This window comes from Helicoverpa armigera, chromosome 12 (assembly GCF_030705265.1).
Source record: "Helicoverpa armigera isolate CAAS_96S chromosome 12, ASM3070526v1, whole genome shotgun sequence".
NCBI classification, from domain to species: Eukaryota; Metazoa; Arthropoda; class Insecta; order Lepidoptera; family Noctuidae; genus Helicoverpa; species Helicoverpa armigera.
In genome coordinates this window covers 8,919,372-8,936,882 of record NC_087131.1, presented here as the reverse complement: position 1 = coordinate 8,936,882, position 17,511 = coordinate 8,919,372, and the positions used below count along the sequence as shown (strand labels likewise).

At 35.2% G+C, this 17,511-nt stretch overlaps 1 protein-coding gene across 2 annotated transcripts in view; it reads left to right on the top strand.

Annotated features, from left to right (window-relative positions):
- Window positions 1–4,278: 4,278 nt before the first annotated feature.
- Window positions 4,279–17,511, top strand: part of LOC110383995 (V-type proton ATPase 116 kDa subunit a 1) — a 20,505-nt gene continuing 7,272 nt past the window's right edge. Inside the window, exons 1-3 of one of the 2 annotated variants that reach the window (XM_064037335.1) lie at window positions 4,279–4,435; window positions 12,136–12,281; window positions 16,360–16,536. In XM_064037335.1, the coding sequence (XP_063893405.1) occupies window positions 12,165–12,281; window positions 16,360–16,536 (294 nt within the window). In that variant the 5' untranslated portion in view covers window positions 4,279–4,435; window positions 12,136–12,164. Of the gene's footprint in view, window positions 4,436–4,833; window positions 4,992–12,135; window positions 12,282–16,359; window positions 16,537–17,511 lie in introns of those variants that run through there. The other variant, XM_064037334.1, reaches the window with a different exon arrangement.

Genomic DNA, 17,511 nt, shown 5'->3' with positions numbered 1-17,511 from the left:
AAACGTCAGGTAAAACTATAAGATACACAAATCTACTGATGATTGCATATAGAGGCTACACAACTACTTATAATATTTAGAAATATCTACAGGCTACTAAAGTACTAAAAATATGGGCATTATTTCAATCGTTGTTTCCCTTTGAACACTGTTATTTAAGCGTATGCAATATAGTGTACAGAAATATGATCTCAAGAATTATTCGATAAATTACTGGCAACAAACGCAGATCCAACCTGAGAGCGGTTTCCACAAATTCTCTTATTGATGTATACCGCGCGTTTGTATTACAAACATTAGGCAAGAATACGCGCTGATTAATCGTGCCGAAAATATCCCTATACCGCGTCGTAAACACCTTATAATTTGTTTTTATTCCTACATTGATCAAAAATGGCTGGACCGGTTGTAAATATTGATCGGTGAGAAAAGAGTTCGCGTTAGGACGGTGTCGATAATCAACTCTGTAATAGGGTATTTTAGTCTAGATGAGAAAAAAATTAAAAGTGTATTACAATGATTGTTTAGAGGAAAAGCAATCGGGAAATGTTAGTTTCACTTCGTAAGGTACATAAATATATTTTTTATTGCAGTTTAAAGTTTTTAGGTTTTTTTATCTGTCTTTGAACACTACGAAATGTCGCCGCCATGCTAATGACGTCATTACGGTAGTAAACAACTTTTAACCAAGTGTTTCTCATATTTATTTATATCCACTGGTACTTGAATCCATAATTTGTCTGGTGTTTTTACACTAGTGTTCTCACATTCAGAAACAACACACCAACGATACGGAGCATAATTACTCATTATTAAAATTTTCAATACATATCAAAATATGTATTACTGAAAGCTGTAGTTTGTTTACTAACGTAATGACGTCATGACCAAAACACAATCATGGCGTCCGTTGTGTGCCGCGTTTTCGCGAAATACGCGCGAAATTTGAAATTATGATAAAACAATTAATTTATATTCGTACATAACGTGAGAAAAAAAAATATTTTTAATTTTTTAGAGATATATTAAGACTAAAGAATTTATTTAAGATATATTTCAAAAATGCATGTAATACCCTGTGACGATAATATGTTTAGATACCTACAGGTCATTGCAAGGTTTCTCATTTAATAATGTGCTCTTGTCAATTTAGGAAAAGAAATGTAATTTTATATCCTGAATTCAAAAAAATATAGCCGTTTGCATGACGACCTACATCGATTCTTGAAAGTAATAAGATATCCAATACACACAGCAAAGGCACTATTGTATTTCAGATATTATTATACTTTTGCCTTAATAGTTGTTATAAGCTGTCAGGATATAATCTCCCATTGTTTTATTTTACGACTGGTGAACAATGACGTGCGGTGAGTAAATAACTGCATTAGTATGAAAGGAAAAATTGTAAACCTGTTTACTCACTTAGCAGTGTAGCACGTAACGTATCAGATACGGTATCAAGTGAGTACGTAGGCACGAGCCCGCTGCGAGCCGCTCGCGCGTGGAGCGCTGTAAGCTCGAAGTGTGCTCGTGAGGACTGTGGACGAGCCGTACCCACTTGCAGGATGATACCGTATCTGATTCGTTACATGCTACACTACTAAGTGAGTACCCAGCTTAAGAATATCACTAAAGTGACTCGCCATCATTCATGTCGTGGGAACGATCGTAAATATCCGAGTAATTGTATTGTATACGTAAATTACGAATTATAATTGTGATGATAATTAAAATTGTAAAATGAAAATTTGTTATTTTGATATTACTTATTGTTATTTATTATGGATTTCGATACCTATATTTCATTGTGAAATGATCTGACAATTGTCTGTATTGGTGCAGATTTTCATTTGAGAAAGCGTAGAAAATATTCTGTTTACTTTAAAATGTCTTCAAGTGTAATTACATCCACAAATTATTAATGACAAGTACATCCTAATTTATTATTACATATTTTTTAATCGAAACATGAATAGTTGGACAATATCAGTCTCTTGCAAGACCGCATTGATATTTTTATTTATCTTCATATATTTTGCATTGTTGTTTGTTTTATGCGATATTCAGAGTGCCAACGTGTGTAACGACGTGAAAAACGTAGGTCCGACTGTCGGTTTTTTAAGTTCTTATATGGGTTGGAATAATGAAGTCTGAGAACGTGATATTTTAATTGTTTGTCTTGTGATTAATTGCAGGCTATATTTTGTATTGATAGCACAACATTGCCAAAACACAACGCTCACCAAATAAGTTTACCTTTTAGTTTACGTTACCCCTTCTACCTCGGATGTTGTTAATTATTGTTCCTTGTTTAGTTTAGTTCAGTGTGTTAATGTTGGTGTTTTATTTAGTTGGGTTGAAATGTGATGTAGTTTATAATTTAGGGAATTTTATGTGATAAATGTTTTTTGTTAATCGTAGTTTGTTTTGCTAGTTAGCTTCGAGCTCATAAGCACACATACTCAAAGCGGAGTAGTCAATGTTTTCAAGATTAACAACTTATCCACTGGCGATAAAGTCGAAAATGCCATGATCGATTTTTCACGGCGTTAGTGCTTCGGAGCTAACCAGCAAAATGTAACTGTGATTTTACATAGTTATAATTTTATAGTGACATGTCAACTACCTTATATTGGTCAATAGTTAGTTTCTGTGTTTATAAAAAAAATCTCAAATAATTAAGTAGCAATCAAATAATAAAAAATATTCAAAGACGATATTGTAATTTAATCGTATAATATTAATTGTACGTATAAAATATGAAATCACGGTGTCTTCTATGTATGCTCAAAATGAAACTTAATATGTCTTTTTGAGCTCGTAAATGTTAAACATATTTCATACAACACTGTAGTTGTCTGCATATGTTAATTAACTTATAGTCAATTTTTGATCACGTATATCATTAATCAATAATATTCAATAAATGTACTTAGATGAATTTACAAATCAAACTTATAGTTGTATTTCCGTCTTAACATGTCGTCGAATTGATTAGAAACGTTTATGCGAACTTTTCAACAAATATCCTGACATTTACATAATTTCCATTAATAATTAAAATGGTACCTATATTCTTAAAAATGGTAAATGAACACAAACTGCATAAAAACTACGAGCACGCATATTTGTAAGGTTCGCATAAAACCTCCTTTACTTTTTACTGACTTAATCCAAAGACAAGAAATAGGTACTTAAATGTGTTTTGTTATAATCTACAGTTTCGCCTAAATCATCTGCTCACTGTTATTTTTTAATTTATTTAGATAATGTTATTTTTAAAGGCTACTGCGAATTATTGTGTAAATCATCAATGGATGTCCAAATCGATTTTCAATACTGTTTTACACAATCATAATCGCATCTGGCCATAGTTGATATTTAGAAAAAAATATTACCTAATATGTAATTTTACAATTCTGTTGGTGATGTATATTTTTTAATTATGTACTTATACAATATTTATTAACGAATGTACTTATCTTCAATAAATTATACAAAATTTAGACGAAAATGTACAGATTTTTACTTCCATTACATGTAACATATAATTTTCAGTAATATGATAGCTACATAATGGAAGGCAATTGATTGAATTACCTAAGTGACTCATTACAATGGATAAGGCCTCAATCATTACAAATCAAGGAGAAGCAAATGACGAGCGGAGATGTCATAACGGAATGTCTCCTAAGAAAGTAGCGTCGCCAAAATACAGTGTTCGGAGGACGAGGAGCGTTACCGACTTCGCCCTCATACGCCTTTTTGGTACCTGCCCATTTTTTTTTTAGTCAAAAATCTTTGACAGATGTGTCAAATAAATGAGTGTTTTGGTCACGCCCACCGTAAGTTTGACCAAGAAGAAGGCGTCTGACCTATCTGGCTTAAGGCATCTCCGCTCATCTCTCCTACCTCCGTGTTGTAAATCAAAAGGCAATTGGCATAAACACCGGTTGAGTGGAATATTGATTGCCTACCTGGCGTGTGCAGATATCATGGGACTTTCAATGGCAGAAATTAAAAAAAAAAAAATTATATTGCATGCGTTCTTCCTAGAAATGTGAGTATTTAATGGTATTTTAAATGGTTTCTTGCATTTTATTGGCAAAGACAAAATATTTTCTGCTTGTTCTATTTTTAGATGCTTACATAAAATCAAAAATAGTATAAATAGTATCAAATTAAACTCAAGTTCTTCGATCAATTATTAAGTGTAGTGTACAAAAGTAATTATTATCCGCAGTACGAATCACGCAATGATGAGTCGCGAGGCCGCGGAGGCTGCGCAGGAGTCGGCAGTGCTGCCAACCGCACGGCGCGATCACGAGATAGCTCTCATCCTCCTTATCATCAGCTGATGTGACAATAACACAAGCACGACTTCTTCACTTGTGTGAATATTTATCGCGGAATACCAACGCTTTATTCATACGTAAGTATTTTATGCATATTCCATTTTATTATAAGAAAATTCATATTTACATTTATCGTTTACTCCACCTAACTTAATTTATTCTGTCATAAATTATCTATTTAGCCGGTGGACCGTGTAAGAATTATGTTATGATATAATTTGTCCCCTGTTATTTACATAATCCGTTTCAGTGTAAACTATGATCCAATTTAATAGGGCCGATGTCATAAAAATGCGTTAAAATAAAATACAAATACTGAGTTTACATTAGCGGGATGTATAATATATAGACTGACAGGATTTACGTATTAATATGAAGCCATGCGCGTGCGCAAGTATCTTGAAACTTAATAAATTCTATGGGAAGAGTTAATAATGACGCGAAGCTACATGATTAAAACGTTTAAAATACCCAAAGTTAGGGAACAATTTAACGATCACATCACGAAGTTAGCATGGTCACATGTTCGGCGGCACCAACATGCCAATATGAACCCAACGTCAGTTGCTTACCGCGCGTCTCTCGCGCCAAACGTGTTACTGTGCGAGGCTGCGATACGAAACACGATCACTGGTGCGTCCTACCTCACAATTTATATTAACAATACTAATCAAAACCTAATCGCCTTACTAATAAGGTTCATTTCCGCGGTGCATTTGAGCGGCTAACAAAAATTCCTGAGTACTTAATTGCATTGAATGTAACGTACGAGCGATAGCAGCCGCCTTGACTACGAATCGAGCCTTTACACGAGTTAGTGGTTGATGACTTCAATCGAACGCATTTCTTTACGTTTGTTCGTAATTAGTGAAGAAATTGTTTTGATAACTTTTGTAATTAAGTGATGCTTATCGCATAAGTTCGTATGTAGTGTAAATTCTTGATCGTAAAATTGTTTGACTGGTGTTATTCGTTTTTATGATGCTTAAACATTTCTTTGGTCCTGTGACTTATCTTGAGTTTTATGCAAATGATTCCGTTAATATTTTAATTTGCTCGTAGTATTTACAGTCGCCTTCTGAATAATTATTACAAATTGTTACATGATTCATTCTTAGTGTATTGGGAGGTCTATCATTATTATTTATTATACCATTATCAAGTTCATAAGTAAAACAGGCGTCCTCTTGTGAGTTTTATCTTAACATTGCCCCTCAACAGTATCTCGTTGAGATATTTTATCACGTGAAGCTGTTCGTTGCCTCAATAAGCGTTATTTTTAAGAGTTTTCTTATCATTAGTCTGTGTCAATATCTGGCTAGTATCTATGTCAGGCCGGCTATACATTTTATAGTACTTCATTTGTATGTTCTTTCAAATCTGTCTGCTTTTTATCCACCTGACTCACTACACCTGGCTAGTTTTTTGCAGTATTTCAGTTATGCTTATAAATCACGTGCCTGAGATTTTGAAACTTTTGAAGGCTGATCTCATTGTTCAGCTTCATTAACTGATATTTCTAACAGATTATCTAAAACCAGTAATTTCATATTACTGCTTGATGATTCGGACACCTTCAAAATTCTTTTCCTATTAGGTACTAAAATTTTCATTTGTTTCCGATCCATCATTCTGACTGCAAACACCTGACTAACATCATGACTGAAAACAGTCTTCCGAGTAAGACATTAACTCGAAGTTAATACTATTTTACGACCACTCGCCATTTCCTTAGAAAGAACATTATATAGGTACGAACGCTCTTAAACTCTTTGCTATAAAATCTTCAATTGATGCATCAAAACAGACTTAACCATAGAAATCTAAAAAGTATCTTCTTAAATCTATGGTCTTAAATCACGATGTCGTATAAGAAGTGTTATATAACATAAGCAGTATGTCTATGTATTACACTAGCCGTTTTCCCGCGGTTTCACCCGCGTCCCGTGGCAACTACTGCCCGTACCGGGATAAATATAGCCTATGTTACTCGTGGATAATGTAGCTTTCGAATGGTGAAAGAATTTTAAAAAACGGTCCAGTAGTTTTTGAGCCTATTCATTAAAACCAAACAGACAAAGTTTTCCTCTTTATAATATTAGTCTATCTATTACATAAATCTTTCAATAACAGTGTCAGATTCGTTTAGTAACATATCGGACATGACATGTGTCGCCATCATTCCAGTTAGGTGCTATCAATTCAACTCTATCATCTGTTTCGAGGTTCGTCTGAGGTGTTTGTTTAGCGAACGATCTTGGGAGTCACGTGCTAGATAAGGCACTAGTTTTCTTATTTAGATAACCGTTTCTCATTCATCTCAAAGTCGATCTATGATAAGGAAACTATAAACATGTAAAAAGCATTTGTAGGAATCTTTAAAGTATCGAAACCGTAAGAGGAATTTCCAAAATTGACAAAATAACGGATGTTAACCCAAAATTAGACAGCTGTGATTGATTACCTAGATTGAAAAGTTTATCTTTAAAAATATCCACCTCAAAGTAGGTACATAAGGTAATGAGCCAACAATTATTGCTGTTACTCTTAAGATCAGAGATAATGAACTTCTAATTTTAATTAGGAAAGTACGTACCCAAAATAATGAAATGTTCGCAGTCACATGTTTTCTAATCTGTGGTCCAAGTATGAGCAGTAAAGTAAGCGTAATTGAAACGCAAGTAATCGCCCAACTCAACTACACTCACACCAAAGAAAGTTGAAATTTTAATAACCTTCAATGGCCATAATAATTATGAATTAATTTGTAAAACTGACAAGTTTTGGACATTGAGTACTTAACATACGTGTGTTCTGTAAATGGAGTAATAAAACAAATGATGGAGCGGTTTCGCTTAAAATATTAACTTGAGAGTGCGAAGTCGCAATTACAGCAAATATTGAAACATTTCCATGAGTAATGAGTGCAAGGTTTGCCTGCGAACAAAGTTATTAAAAACAAATGCTAAACAGCGTGTTGTAATTTCCCAATGACACAATACAGTGTCTTCCCTTAGAAACCAGATTATCTTAGATCCCCTTTCTACCCCTATTTGATCTGATCTTAGCTCCAAAAATTGATCAACGATTCTCGATATTGTCCAGCAGGACCCCAAAAACACATCATGTATAAACAACATATTATATTATTGGCAAATGCTCCAATAATACCCAAACCGTACTTCCCATTCGTCGTATTTCTGCAGAATTACGATATTTTACGCGAATGTATTACCTATAAATATTGCAATTATGTGTTTCCTGCTGTTCTCAATAGCAATTTGTTATGGGCTGTCATCCCATATCTGCGGCGATGTTCTCGATCATTCCGTACTGAAATAGCTTCGTTTATGTTAATCCTATCATGAATTGCAATTGTTTATGACTAATAGTGTCGAAATATTCCCCTGCTTACTTTGAAGTGTACCTGCACCAGATTTTTATGAAAGTATTTTCAGGCAGCTAATTTATTGTTGCTGAACGTCGAACTTTTGGTTTATAAACATGCGGCAGCTAAATATAAGTATATTTCTGTCAAGAATGCTCCCGTATCAGGTCCAAGATTAATACGCCCTGCGTATAAATAACTCATGCTAAAATTAAGTGTTAAAAGCATTTTCGAAAATAAACATGTAAAAAATCTCTCTACTGTGACTGATGCGTGATTTTTCCTTAACTACCCATTACTTATTATCTGCAGTCTAGATTTCCATCCAACAATAATCAATATTAAATCATGTATCAATTAAGGACAAATAAAAATAAACCGCTTTGATTAATTGCATGCGGTTACATTCCATTCCCGTAAAAAAACAGTTAAAAGGTCAGGTAATCGGAAGCGATATTAGCAGTCGACACCGGAAACCGACATCGGACGACTGGCCTTTGAGAGAACAACAGTACATGTAGGTAATATATGTACCTACGTACCTCTAACCTTCACAACACTGCTGGTACGATTTATCCTGCTCATGATGTCATAGTTCACGAAACTCCAGTATTCCGCCGCGCAATCATACAACTTGATCAGAATCAATTATCTCATTGAAATGTCTTTCAGCGTAGCCTTTTCCTTATCTATTTGTAAGACTAATCAATAGCTCATAAATACTCATTAATGACTATTATCGCTTTAATAACACTTTCAATAAGACATGCAGATAAAATGATGAAATTTTATACAAGTGAATATTTGAAGTTAAATGAGCTGGTTCGCTTAAAACGACCCGTATCTTCCCAATGCATAAACTCTTATCGTGCGCAGTCTTCAAATATTGATTTACATTCTTTAAATCAACTGATCCACTTACAGACATGAGGAAATTGTTTGCTTTTCCACATTTACTCGATACTGAATTACAAAAATGTAGGGCAACGAAGATATTTAAACAAATGCGATGGAAGTGTGGATACAATGAACTAGTGTTAACGACTTCAAAGTAAATTCAGACCATATTTCTTTGACGCAAAAACGTGTTGCCTATTCCAGTAGGTGACAAAATAGCTTCAAAACCTGTCTGTTCGTTTAAATATTTGCTTGTTCAAAAAAAATGTGTTGCCATTGTCGTGGGAACATTAGTAGGTAAAGCTAGTGAACATTATTCAAAATAGCTCAAGCAAAGCTGAATATTCAATTTACTGGAACAGTGGTTCTGTAGAAACGAGTGTAACGCCTCTCGGCCGGTGTTTGTTTCTGGTAATCGTTACTAATCATGCTAACTGCTTTGTCAATCATTTGTTATGATAACTACTCCGCTGGTGGCTGCTCAAATGAAACTCATTTGTTTTTACTTGCGTCAGAACTTACCCAAGAAATAATAAGAGGTGTGTCTATTGCACTGGTTATACAGTTCGCATTTTCGGTTCATACATAGAATAAGTAACTGATGATGATACCTATAGAATAAGTAAAATGAGTTCCAACTGTTTTATTATCAATTTTGTGTGTTACTGGATGTTATATTCAAATGTTTTTGATTCTGATACTCCCACGCATGTTTGCATAATTTTAGCGATTTTATCTACTAGAATAGTCGGACAAAAAATTTTTTGGATGGACAATTTAAATCACTTTAATATATTTATCTACTACCTACACATGGTGTGGTCTAAATGAAATCATTTAACAGAGAATTTCGGTAATTTGCAGAAACTCTTCTCTGATTTATTTTACCTACACTTTAGCAGTTAATATTGGTAAGAAATATTTTCTGCAGTCACACGGCAAATAAAGGTGTTAAACATACATAGGTATCTTTATTTGCGTTGAACAGCACGAACTGATTACAGAAAAAATCATAAAACCAACATTCATATAGATAACTTGCGTTCAAAGAAGGCAAACATTACAACGCAAAAGTTTACTCAAGATGAAAAGTTGTTTGGAAAAAGTAGACACTGCGTCACTGGTTTCCGTAAGAAAATGTTTAGGAAGTAATCTTATAACAATACGATATCATCTGAGAATAATAGCTTTTCACATAAAAACTGGTCGGCAATAGTAGTTTAAGTAAAAACTATTGGCCTTGCTACTGACCGCGAAATGCGAACGTGATTCCTGCTTCATTGGATGGGAACGACAGTTTTTTTGTTAGACCACGATTTGCATTTGAACATGATAGTTTTAAGGCCTATAATCTTCAAACAAATCAGTTTATAAGTAAAGCCGTTCTATCAAATGTATTTATTTAACCTATCGTGTGTTTTAGACGTGGATCCACGCGAGACACAATTAATTTTCTATTGTTCTCTAATTAGCGGCATTCAAGAGGTTAATCCTTACTTAGTTCATAAACGTTCGTTCAAGTCAAGGCAACATTAAGCACCCAATTGAACTAAATTACTTCAGCGCTAAGATTCTAAAGCTACGCATACGTGAGTGAACAAATCACTTGCTGTAACAAAAACATTTTAAGTACGTACTTCAAAAACAATAATAATTGCCGTCGATAGCGTCATTGTTGTTACTGTCAACACTTCTGACTGGATTTAAAGTATTTCAAATGCTGTCACATCACAGCAAAGTTGTTATTTGATTGTAGAATAAATATTCAAGCTTGCAATATCTAAGAGGGGAGTCGTGTGCCAATGCAATCCTTTGCCTGGTAATAAGTAAATGAAAAAAAAAAAAATTCAATCATCAATCTTTTTCAAGCTCGTGGGGCTTTGTTATGACCTTAAGTTATCCTCCTGTATTACATTCTCCTATCATTTCTCTAAGGCCTGAATTAACAATAATACTTACATATCAACACTAACTTCACAGTTTTCAGTTATTATCACGTGCATTCAGTCCCGTACAATTCTTATTTCATGACATCTAGTTATATCTCACAAACATCATGATTAGTGGGGTTTCCTGCAACGCAAACGCGTCCCATTTTAAGAGCAGTTCCAGGAGATTATAATTGTTTACTTTGTTACGATTTAATAACGATGTCATCAGATTGCATTGAAGTGCAGTCTTGTTCTTAACTACTTTTGATATTTCAAACCGCAGCAGACGTAATTGTTCGTTTATACTAATATGATCTTAATTAGACGATTGAAGTCCAATGAAACTGTTTGCTTTTAAAAACATCTTGCACGCATGAGTACGCGTATCGAATCTGGTGTCACGCTTAGTAACCACAACTCGTTCAATGTTTAATTCGCTAAAAAGTGGCTCAGACTACCCGTAATTTGTAGCATGACTCACTTGATGTTGTTTCTACTGCAACCATTTGTGCTGGCAGTCTGATCAAATTATCAAACGCCGAACTTCCATTAGCGAAAATTGGCAAGGAATATGACTGACATGAGCTAAACTGTCCAATGTCCAGACTAAACGCTGCGACTTACAACGTCAATATGGATGTTTGATCATCTATTTCTAATAAGTCATCCATCTATTACTTTGCTTGCTACATAACCAGTTTCAAATGGCGAAAGTGTCTCGTCGGTCCATTCAGAATGTTAATAATTTCATCTTGTTTAACTTTTTGCTGACCAATACACGTATTGCAACAGTCGAGAATCCGTAGGTGGTTATAACATAACTGATAATGGCTACAACCTAACAAATGCGACCACTGGCCATGCTCGACTTTTAACCCATATTTGGCCGTGCCCATTATTCTTTGGGACACAAAGCACGCGCCAATCCAACTGCTAACAATGATACTAATATGTTCGGATCCGTATATAGAAAAGCGATCATTGTTAAATAACATACTGAATATTGTCGGTCCCATAAGCAGGCAATGGCAAAGCAATGTCATGTCTGTCAATTCACACGTTACCGATAACTTGCAATAAGTAATCATAAGTCAACCTTGTGACGTTAAGTGATAATAAGTTGAAGTTGCCCCCATTTCATTGAGCGACCGCGAAAACAAATTGCCTACGTTTGCCCTATTGTGTTAATCACATCTATAGGTATTGGCAGGTGTCGAAAATGGTCCGATACGTGCAATATGATGCCTCAACTATTACCTACACCTAAACTGTTTACACTACAGTGGCTATGCACTAGCATTCCAATTATTTTCCTAACTGCTTAACGCGCAGTTGGATCGCGCCGGATCAAATTAATTTATGCTAACAAATTCTTAAAGCGATATGGATTTGATTCAATTCTTTCGACCGTTGATTGTTTCTGACATTCTTACAAGATTTATTAGACACGCAATCCTGTCACGTTCTCCTAAAACCAGAACCAGTTAGCCCAATCATCGATCATTTAACATTTTTTAATAATGAATACCTATCTGATGAGACTGTTTTCTTCTATTTGCAGAAACAAGCGGGGCACAATAGACCACCAATATGGGGGCCATGTTCCGCAGCGAAGAGATGGCCTTGTGCCAGCTCTTCATCCAGCCTGAGGCGGCCTACACGTCCGTCTCCGAGCTGGGAGAGGCAGGCAGCGTACAGTTCAGAGATGTAAGTATTCTTCCTTTTGTTTATGTAGCTTTAATGCTATTTAGGTCCTGGAAGAAATGAAGGTGATATCGCCCATGTACGTATAGGTACAGTTTTCTAGTCTAGAACCTTCCAAAAATACTTGCTAAGACATATTGTTTGAGAAAAGGAAATTCGCAAAGGTCTGGGGAGCCTCAAACTGATGATCGTTATTTTCCATTAGCTACACCTTCCAAGGCTTCCCTGTCTTATTTTGAAACCGGAACACAAGACAGCAAAATTGATTGCAACCACATGCATATTCATAAGGCCGAAACGAGCAAAAACATAACTGCTTTTACAAACATCCTTTCGCATTTAGCACACACTTGACATATTTAGTGGTTTGTCGAGACGAATTAAGAATAAAAAAGTGTACTTGCATAATCATCAGAAAGTTGTAAGCGTGACGAGTTAGTCGGCTTGATCGATCAGTGGGGCGGTAAGGCGAGCAGGTTGGTGATTCGGGGCCTTCAGACCGTCTGGGCCACGAAGGTGGTCCCGCAAGGTCCCCCGTACCTCGCGGCGGATCAACGCATACGCATAAATTAACCAGACTACATTCGATGGCAGTTTATGTTAATGGCAGCAGCTCGAATGTTTTCCTTATTCAGTTTCTAGTACTTGTTTTTCTAAAGCATTGATAAGGCTACAGTTGACTCAAGGTATTTGAATTAAATTAAGCGTAATATACCTACCTTGTGTTGTGAGAGAAATATTTGCATAAATAAACGATAAAATGCAACTATTGTATGAATGAGGAATTTTAACTAAGCGAGTGCCTAGTGTATTCTAAAACTAGATACAGTTTATTGCGTCAACTGAGATAAAAAAATTAAACCTTTTAATCTGTGTTGCCTCAAGTAAGTAAATTGAAGCCACACTAATCTTAGATGGAACAAGGCAAATATTTTTTGTCCCATATTTACTTGGATGGAATTCTGCGAGCTTAACCACAATACCAACGTAGACACACAAAATATCTGCATGATTTAAAATCAATTTTATGAAATAATTTAATAATTCAAATGCTGACCGAAATATAAATTAGGTAATGTCAGCAAAGGTCAAAGTCAGCATAATGAATAACCCTGTTATAGATTTAAAGGTGGGCAATATAAATTGAATGTGCAGTGACTGTGTATGCGTGAGGATGCAATACTTCGTGGCTGTGATGTTAGACCTCCCGTCCAACCGGTTTCCGTCAGCCGCGCCTGATTTACCCCACAATGGCTTTATTGCGACAGGATTCTCATAAAAACTACGTAAAGAACCATGGAATTATGTTGTTTTTACAGCAAAAGTTATGGTATTTTTATGTGTTCTGCAATAATTATACCTAGCGTCAATAGATAATGTTAATTACTTCGACGCAAGTACATTGTAGTTGTTAAAGGTGCAAAGTTAAATTTACAAGTTTTCTTGAAATATAGATAAGAGAAGTATATCGTGTCGTATACTTAGGTACCTACCAATAAACCATTCTGGCAATGCCAATGAATACCGAATTCGTTCCTTGTTGTCTCAAAGGATCATTTTCTTGAATATAATCCATTGAAATTTAACCAGCCTCAGCTAACACCGCGAAGGTTCCGGATAGTTGAATAAACATAACTTCGGAAGTATAGATCAATCTTCTTAGTACTTAGAAACTTAATTACCATTTTATAGCTACCATGACATACAACTTACAAGTTATAGATAAACGTTACAATCATATAAAAGACAGTGCGTGAAAGCTCGCAAGGTCTTCGACTGACGCCTACAGTTCCATTTTCTATAGACGACCTCGGTATTTCTGTTTGTTTAAACAACCAGTAATATATTAGCAAGTGCATGGCTCTCTCTAACAACAGAACAGTTCATTTAGTACACATGTATCAAATTAGTCATGATGGATTACGTAACAAATACAATTTAGCGCAAAGCCGAACTCATTCTACATTGTAGGTACCTACTGAAGTTTTGCATGAAACAGTTTCACGAGAAAATTGATTTTGTTTTTTTTTTTTGTATGAATGTGATATTTTTTTAAAGGTCTCTTTTGTTTTGTACACAAAGCTAAAATTTATCATTAGGATTGAGATGGGTTCCTGGGAACTCTCAATACCTATCTTACCTGGCAAGGGTAAGATCATAAACCCAATTGCCTGACATTTGTTCAATTGACTGACATCAATAAGATGCAGAATTGTGAGGATAGTTCCAGATTTGATTAAAGCCAATGTAAGCTAAATCTTGGAAGTATTAAATCATAACGTAGGTACCTAATTCATAAACTATGTATCTACCTTTAACTTAAAGTGAATGATAAGTGCCAACAATTTCAATTTTCACTATCCTATTAAATCTTCACCATCTGTCTTGCCACCACGAGCTGTGAACAATTTGCGTCAATTTAAAGCAATCGCATTACCAAGCGGGCGACCCTGCACTCAGGATACCTCTGCCGGATACGGTCGCTCAAAAACATTGCTCTAAGGCGCCGAACATTAAGGCTAATTAGTTGCCAAGTGCCGCTTAAGCAAGACAGTCTATTCTAATTGACACGAACTATTTTAACGACAGGCGAGCGCCAATTAAGCGTATGTGATTTACTGTTTAATAAGCAGGACCTTACTGTTGATATTGAACGTTGGATTGAAAAGTTGTTTTCACATTCACAGATTAAGTATTACTCCTAAGAGTAATTTACTTAAGTCTAACTTACGAGCAGGACTTTTTTCAATATTTTCGGGTAATATACTTAGCGGAAACCTTTATCAGCTTGCTGATGTTAACATGACCTCTGATGTAGGTTGACCCTATTCTAGAACATGAATCCTCGAACAAAATTATAGGACTTTACAAGGATAAAAGTGGAATAAATAAATTAATCACCTGCAGGACAAATTAAACGTAATAGTAACTGCTAGGCGACTCTGATTTGTTCAATAGGTGTTCGACTATGAGTCACGGCTAGTATTTAACAGTCTTATGTTTGTGTTCATAATAAATACATAACACGCCTAGGCCATGCGGTTGTAACAATGCGTATGTTTAAATTAATTTGTAAATATGTTTTGGAAGTTTCTAGATTCGTTTGATCGAGATTCTGTGGGAATTTATATGTGGGACAGTTCTATTCCTTGTCATGTTTTTGATTTTAGACAAAACAAGGAGTGAATTAGGTCATGGCCATTAAGAGTACCTAGGTACCACACTGCAGTTTAAACAGTCGGTAGACATTTGGCCCCATGGTAGGAGACAATATTTCTTGTAATAAAATTGGAACTTCGGTCAAAGTATTTAGACGGCCAAATACCTGATAGTTGTTATATGCCTACTACCGTTCATATAAATTGTTAATTCATTATAAATTGAAAAGTTTATTTAAATCTGAGAAAATTAAGTCTTTATGATTCTAAAGTTTTATTATACAACTGGTTCGAATGCTAATATAATTATTCTTGATTATTATACTTTGACCTCTACGAGTTTAAAGTCCATTTACTGATTTATTTATTCAGCCAGAGTCTGATTAAAACCTGCGTGCGATTTGGGTTTAACCTTTGGTTATTTTAAATTCAGCTTTTAGGCACCGTGTGCTTAAACACACTTAGCACGTATTTTTCGCCTCATAAAGTTAATTTAAATCCGGGTACAAAGGGCATATAAATAATACCAAATGTGTCCAAAGTTCAACAGACCAAAGGACAATAAGAATAATAAAGCTGTTGGTTACTTTGTAAATCTTTTCAACTTTGTTGTAAAATATAAATAACCCAGCAAATGAGTTTGTTGGGGAGAGCCGGCAGTACAAATATTAAAGTCTGAAGCAAGACCTATTTCTGGTGTTCCTTGTAAAGGGTGACGGTGGAATAACAGGCCCTAGAAAACAGCTTCCTGTCCGTAATTGTATATCTACAATTCGATATCTAGTTTTTTTTTAACTAGTAGTGACATAATAGGATTGAAAGAATAACTAGGTTGGCGGCTCTTCTATGCATAAGTTTTGTCTGTTTTTAACGCTTCTAATTATTGCATTACTCAACAATAAATGCCAATTTATCCCTTACAGCTGAACCCAGACGTGAACGCCTTCCAACGTAAATTCGTGAACGAGGTCCGTCGTTGCGATGAGATGGAACGCAAGCTGCGATACATTGAGGCTGAAGTGCATAAAGATGGCGTGCACATCCCGGCCGTTAAAGAGGCCCCCCGAGCCCCTAACCCGAGGGAGATCATCGATCTTGAGGTGAGAAATATATTTGTTTTTTTTTTCTAGAGTCCAATATTTGTTGGTTACTATACATCATATATCTTTCATATCATATGCCTACTTCATGAGGTCAGGAGAGCCTGATGGTAATGGGAGAGATTAACAGCGGAGTCTTAGTGACTTTCCGGTTCTGACTACGGAACCCAAAAAGGAATTTATATTTGACCTTCAAAGTTAAGGGACAGGTTTCTATGGAACGTAATGGAATAAGTTTTAGGGCCAACATAACAATAAAAATTTAAATTATCAATCAATCTTCTATATAAGTATTTTGTCTAAAAGACGGGTAAGGAAGGGTTTCTCAGAATCGCATACGAGCTCCAGCCATCCCGTTGTTTTAAAGGTCTTTTCTTGAAAGAGCTAAATATGGAAGTGGGCTAATCGCGTTCCAAATTGGGAAATTAGATTATTTTTCAGTATCCATCTTCACTTCATTTATTAAGTTATTTATAAGTATGTTCTCACAAGCTTCATTCCCGACCTCATTCTTTATACAAAAGACATCTTGCAGCAAGGTTAATTATTTACATAAATAAACGGGATAAGAGATAAAGGGGTACATACAAATATCGTTCGAACAAGGAGAGGTTGTCAACCTGTTTTGACCTCTATTGTAAACGTATGTAGGTCTCTTTTCACTAAACTCCACGCGTCGTGGCCAGAGATAATGGACCACAAAGTACTCTCACTTCCTGAAATACAATATGTTTTGTCAACAAAGAATGCAGTATGTTCAAACTGTTGTGACCATAAAAAGGCCACAGTTAATGGAACAGCGTACTTCAATTGAAAGTAGTTCGCAGTTTAGGGGTCGTTAAATATGTATTTTATTATGTACCTATTCAAGTATGTATGCAAGACTTAAATATATTATGTATTGTGTTATTGGTAAGGTCGCATTTTTTAGTATCGATAAACTAATCGATCTTTTACAGTACTGTAACATATTTT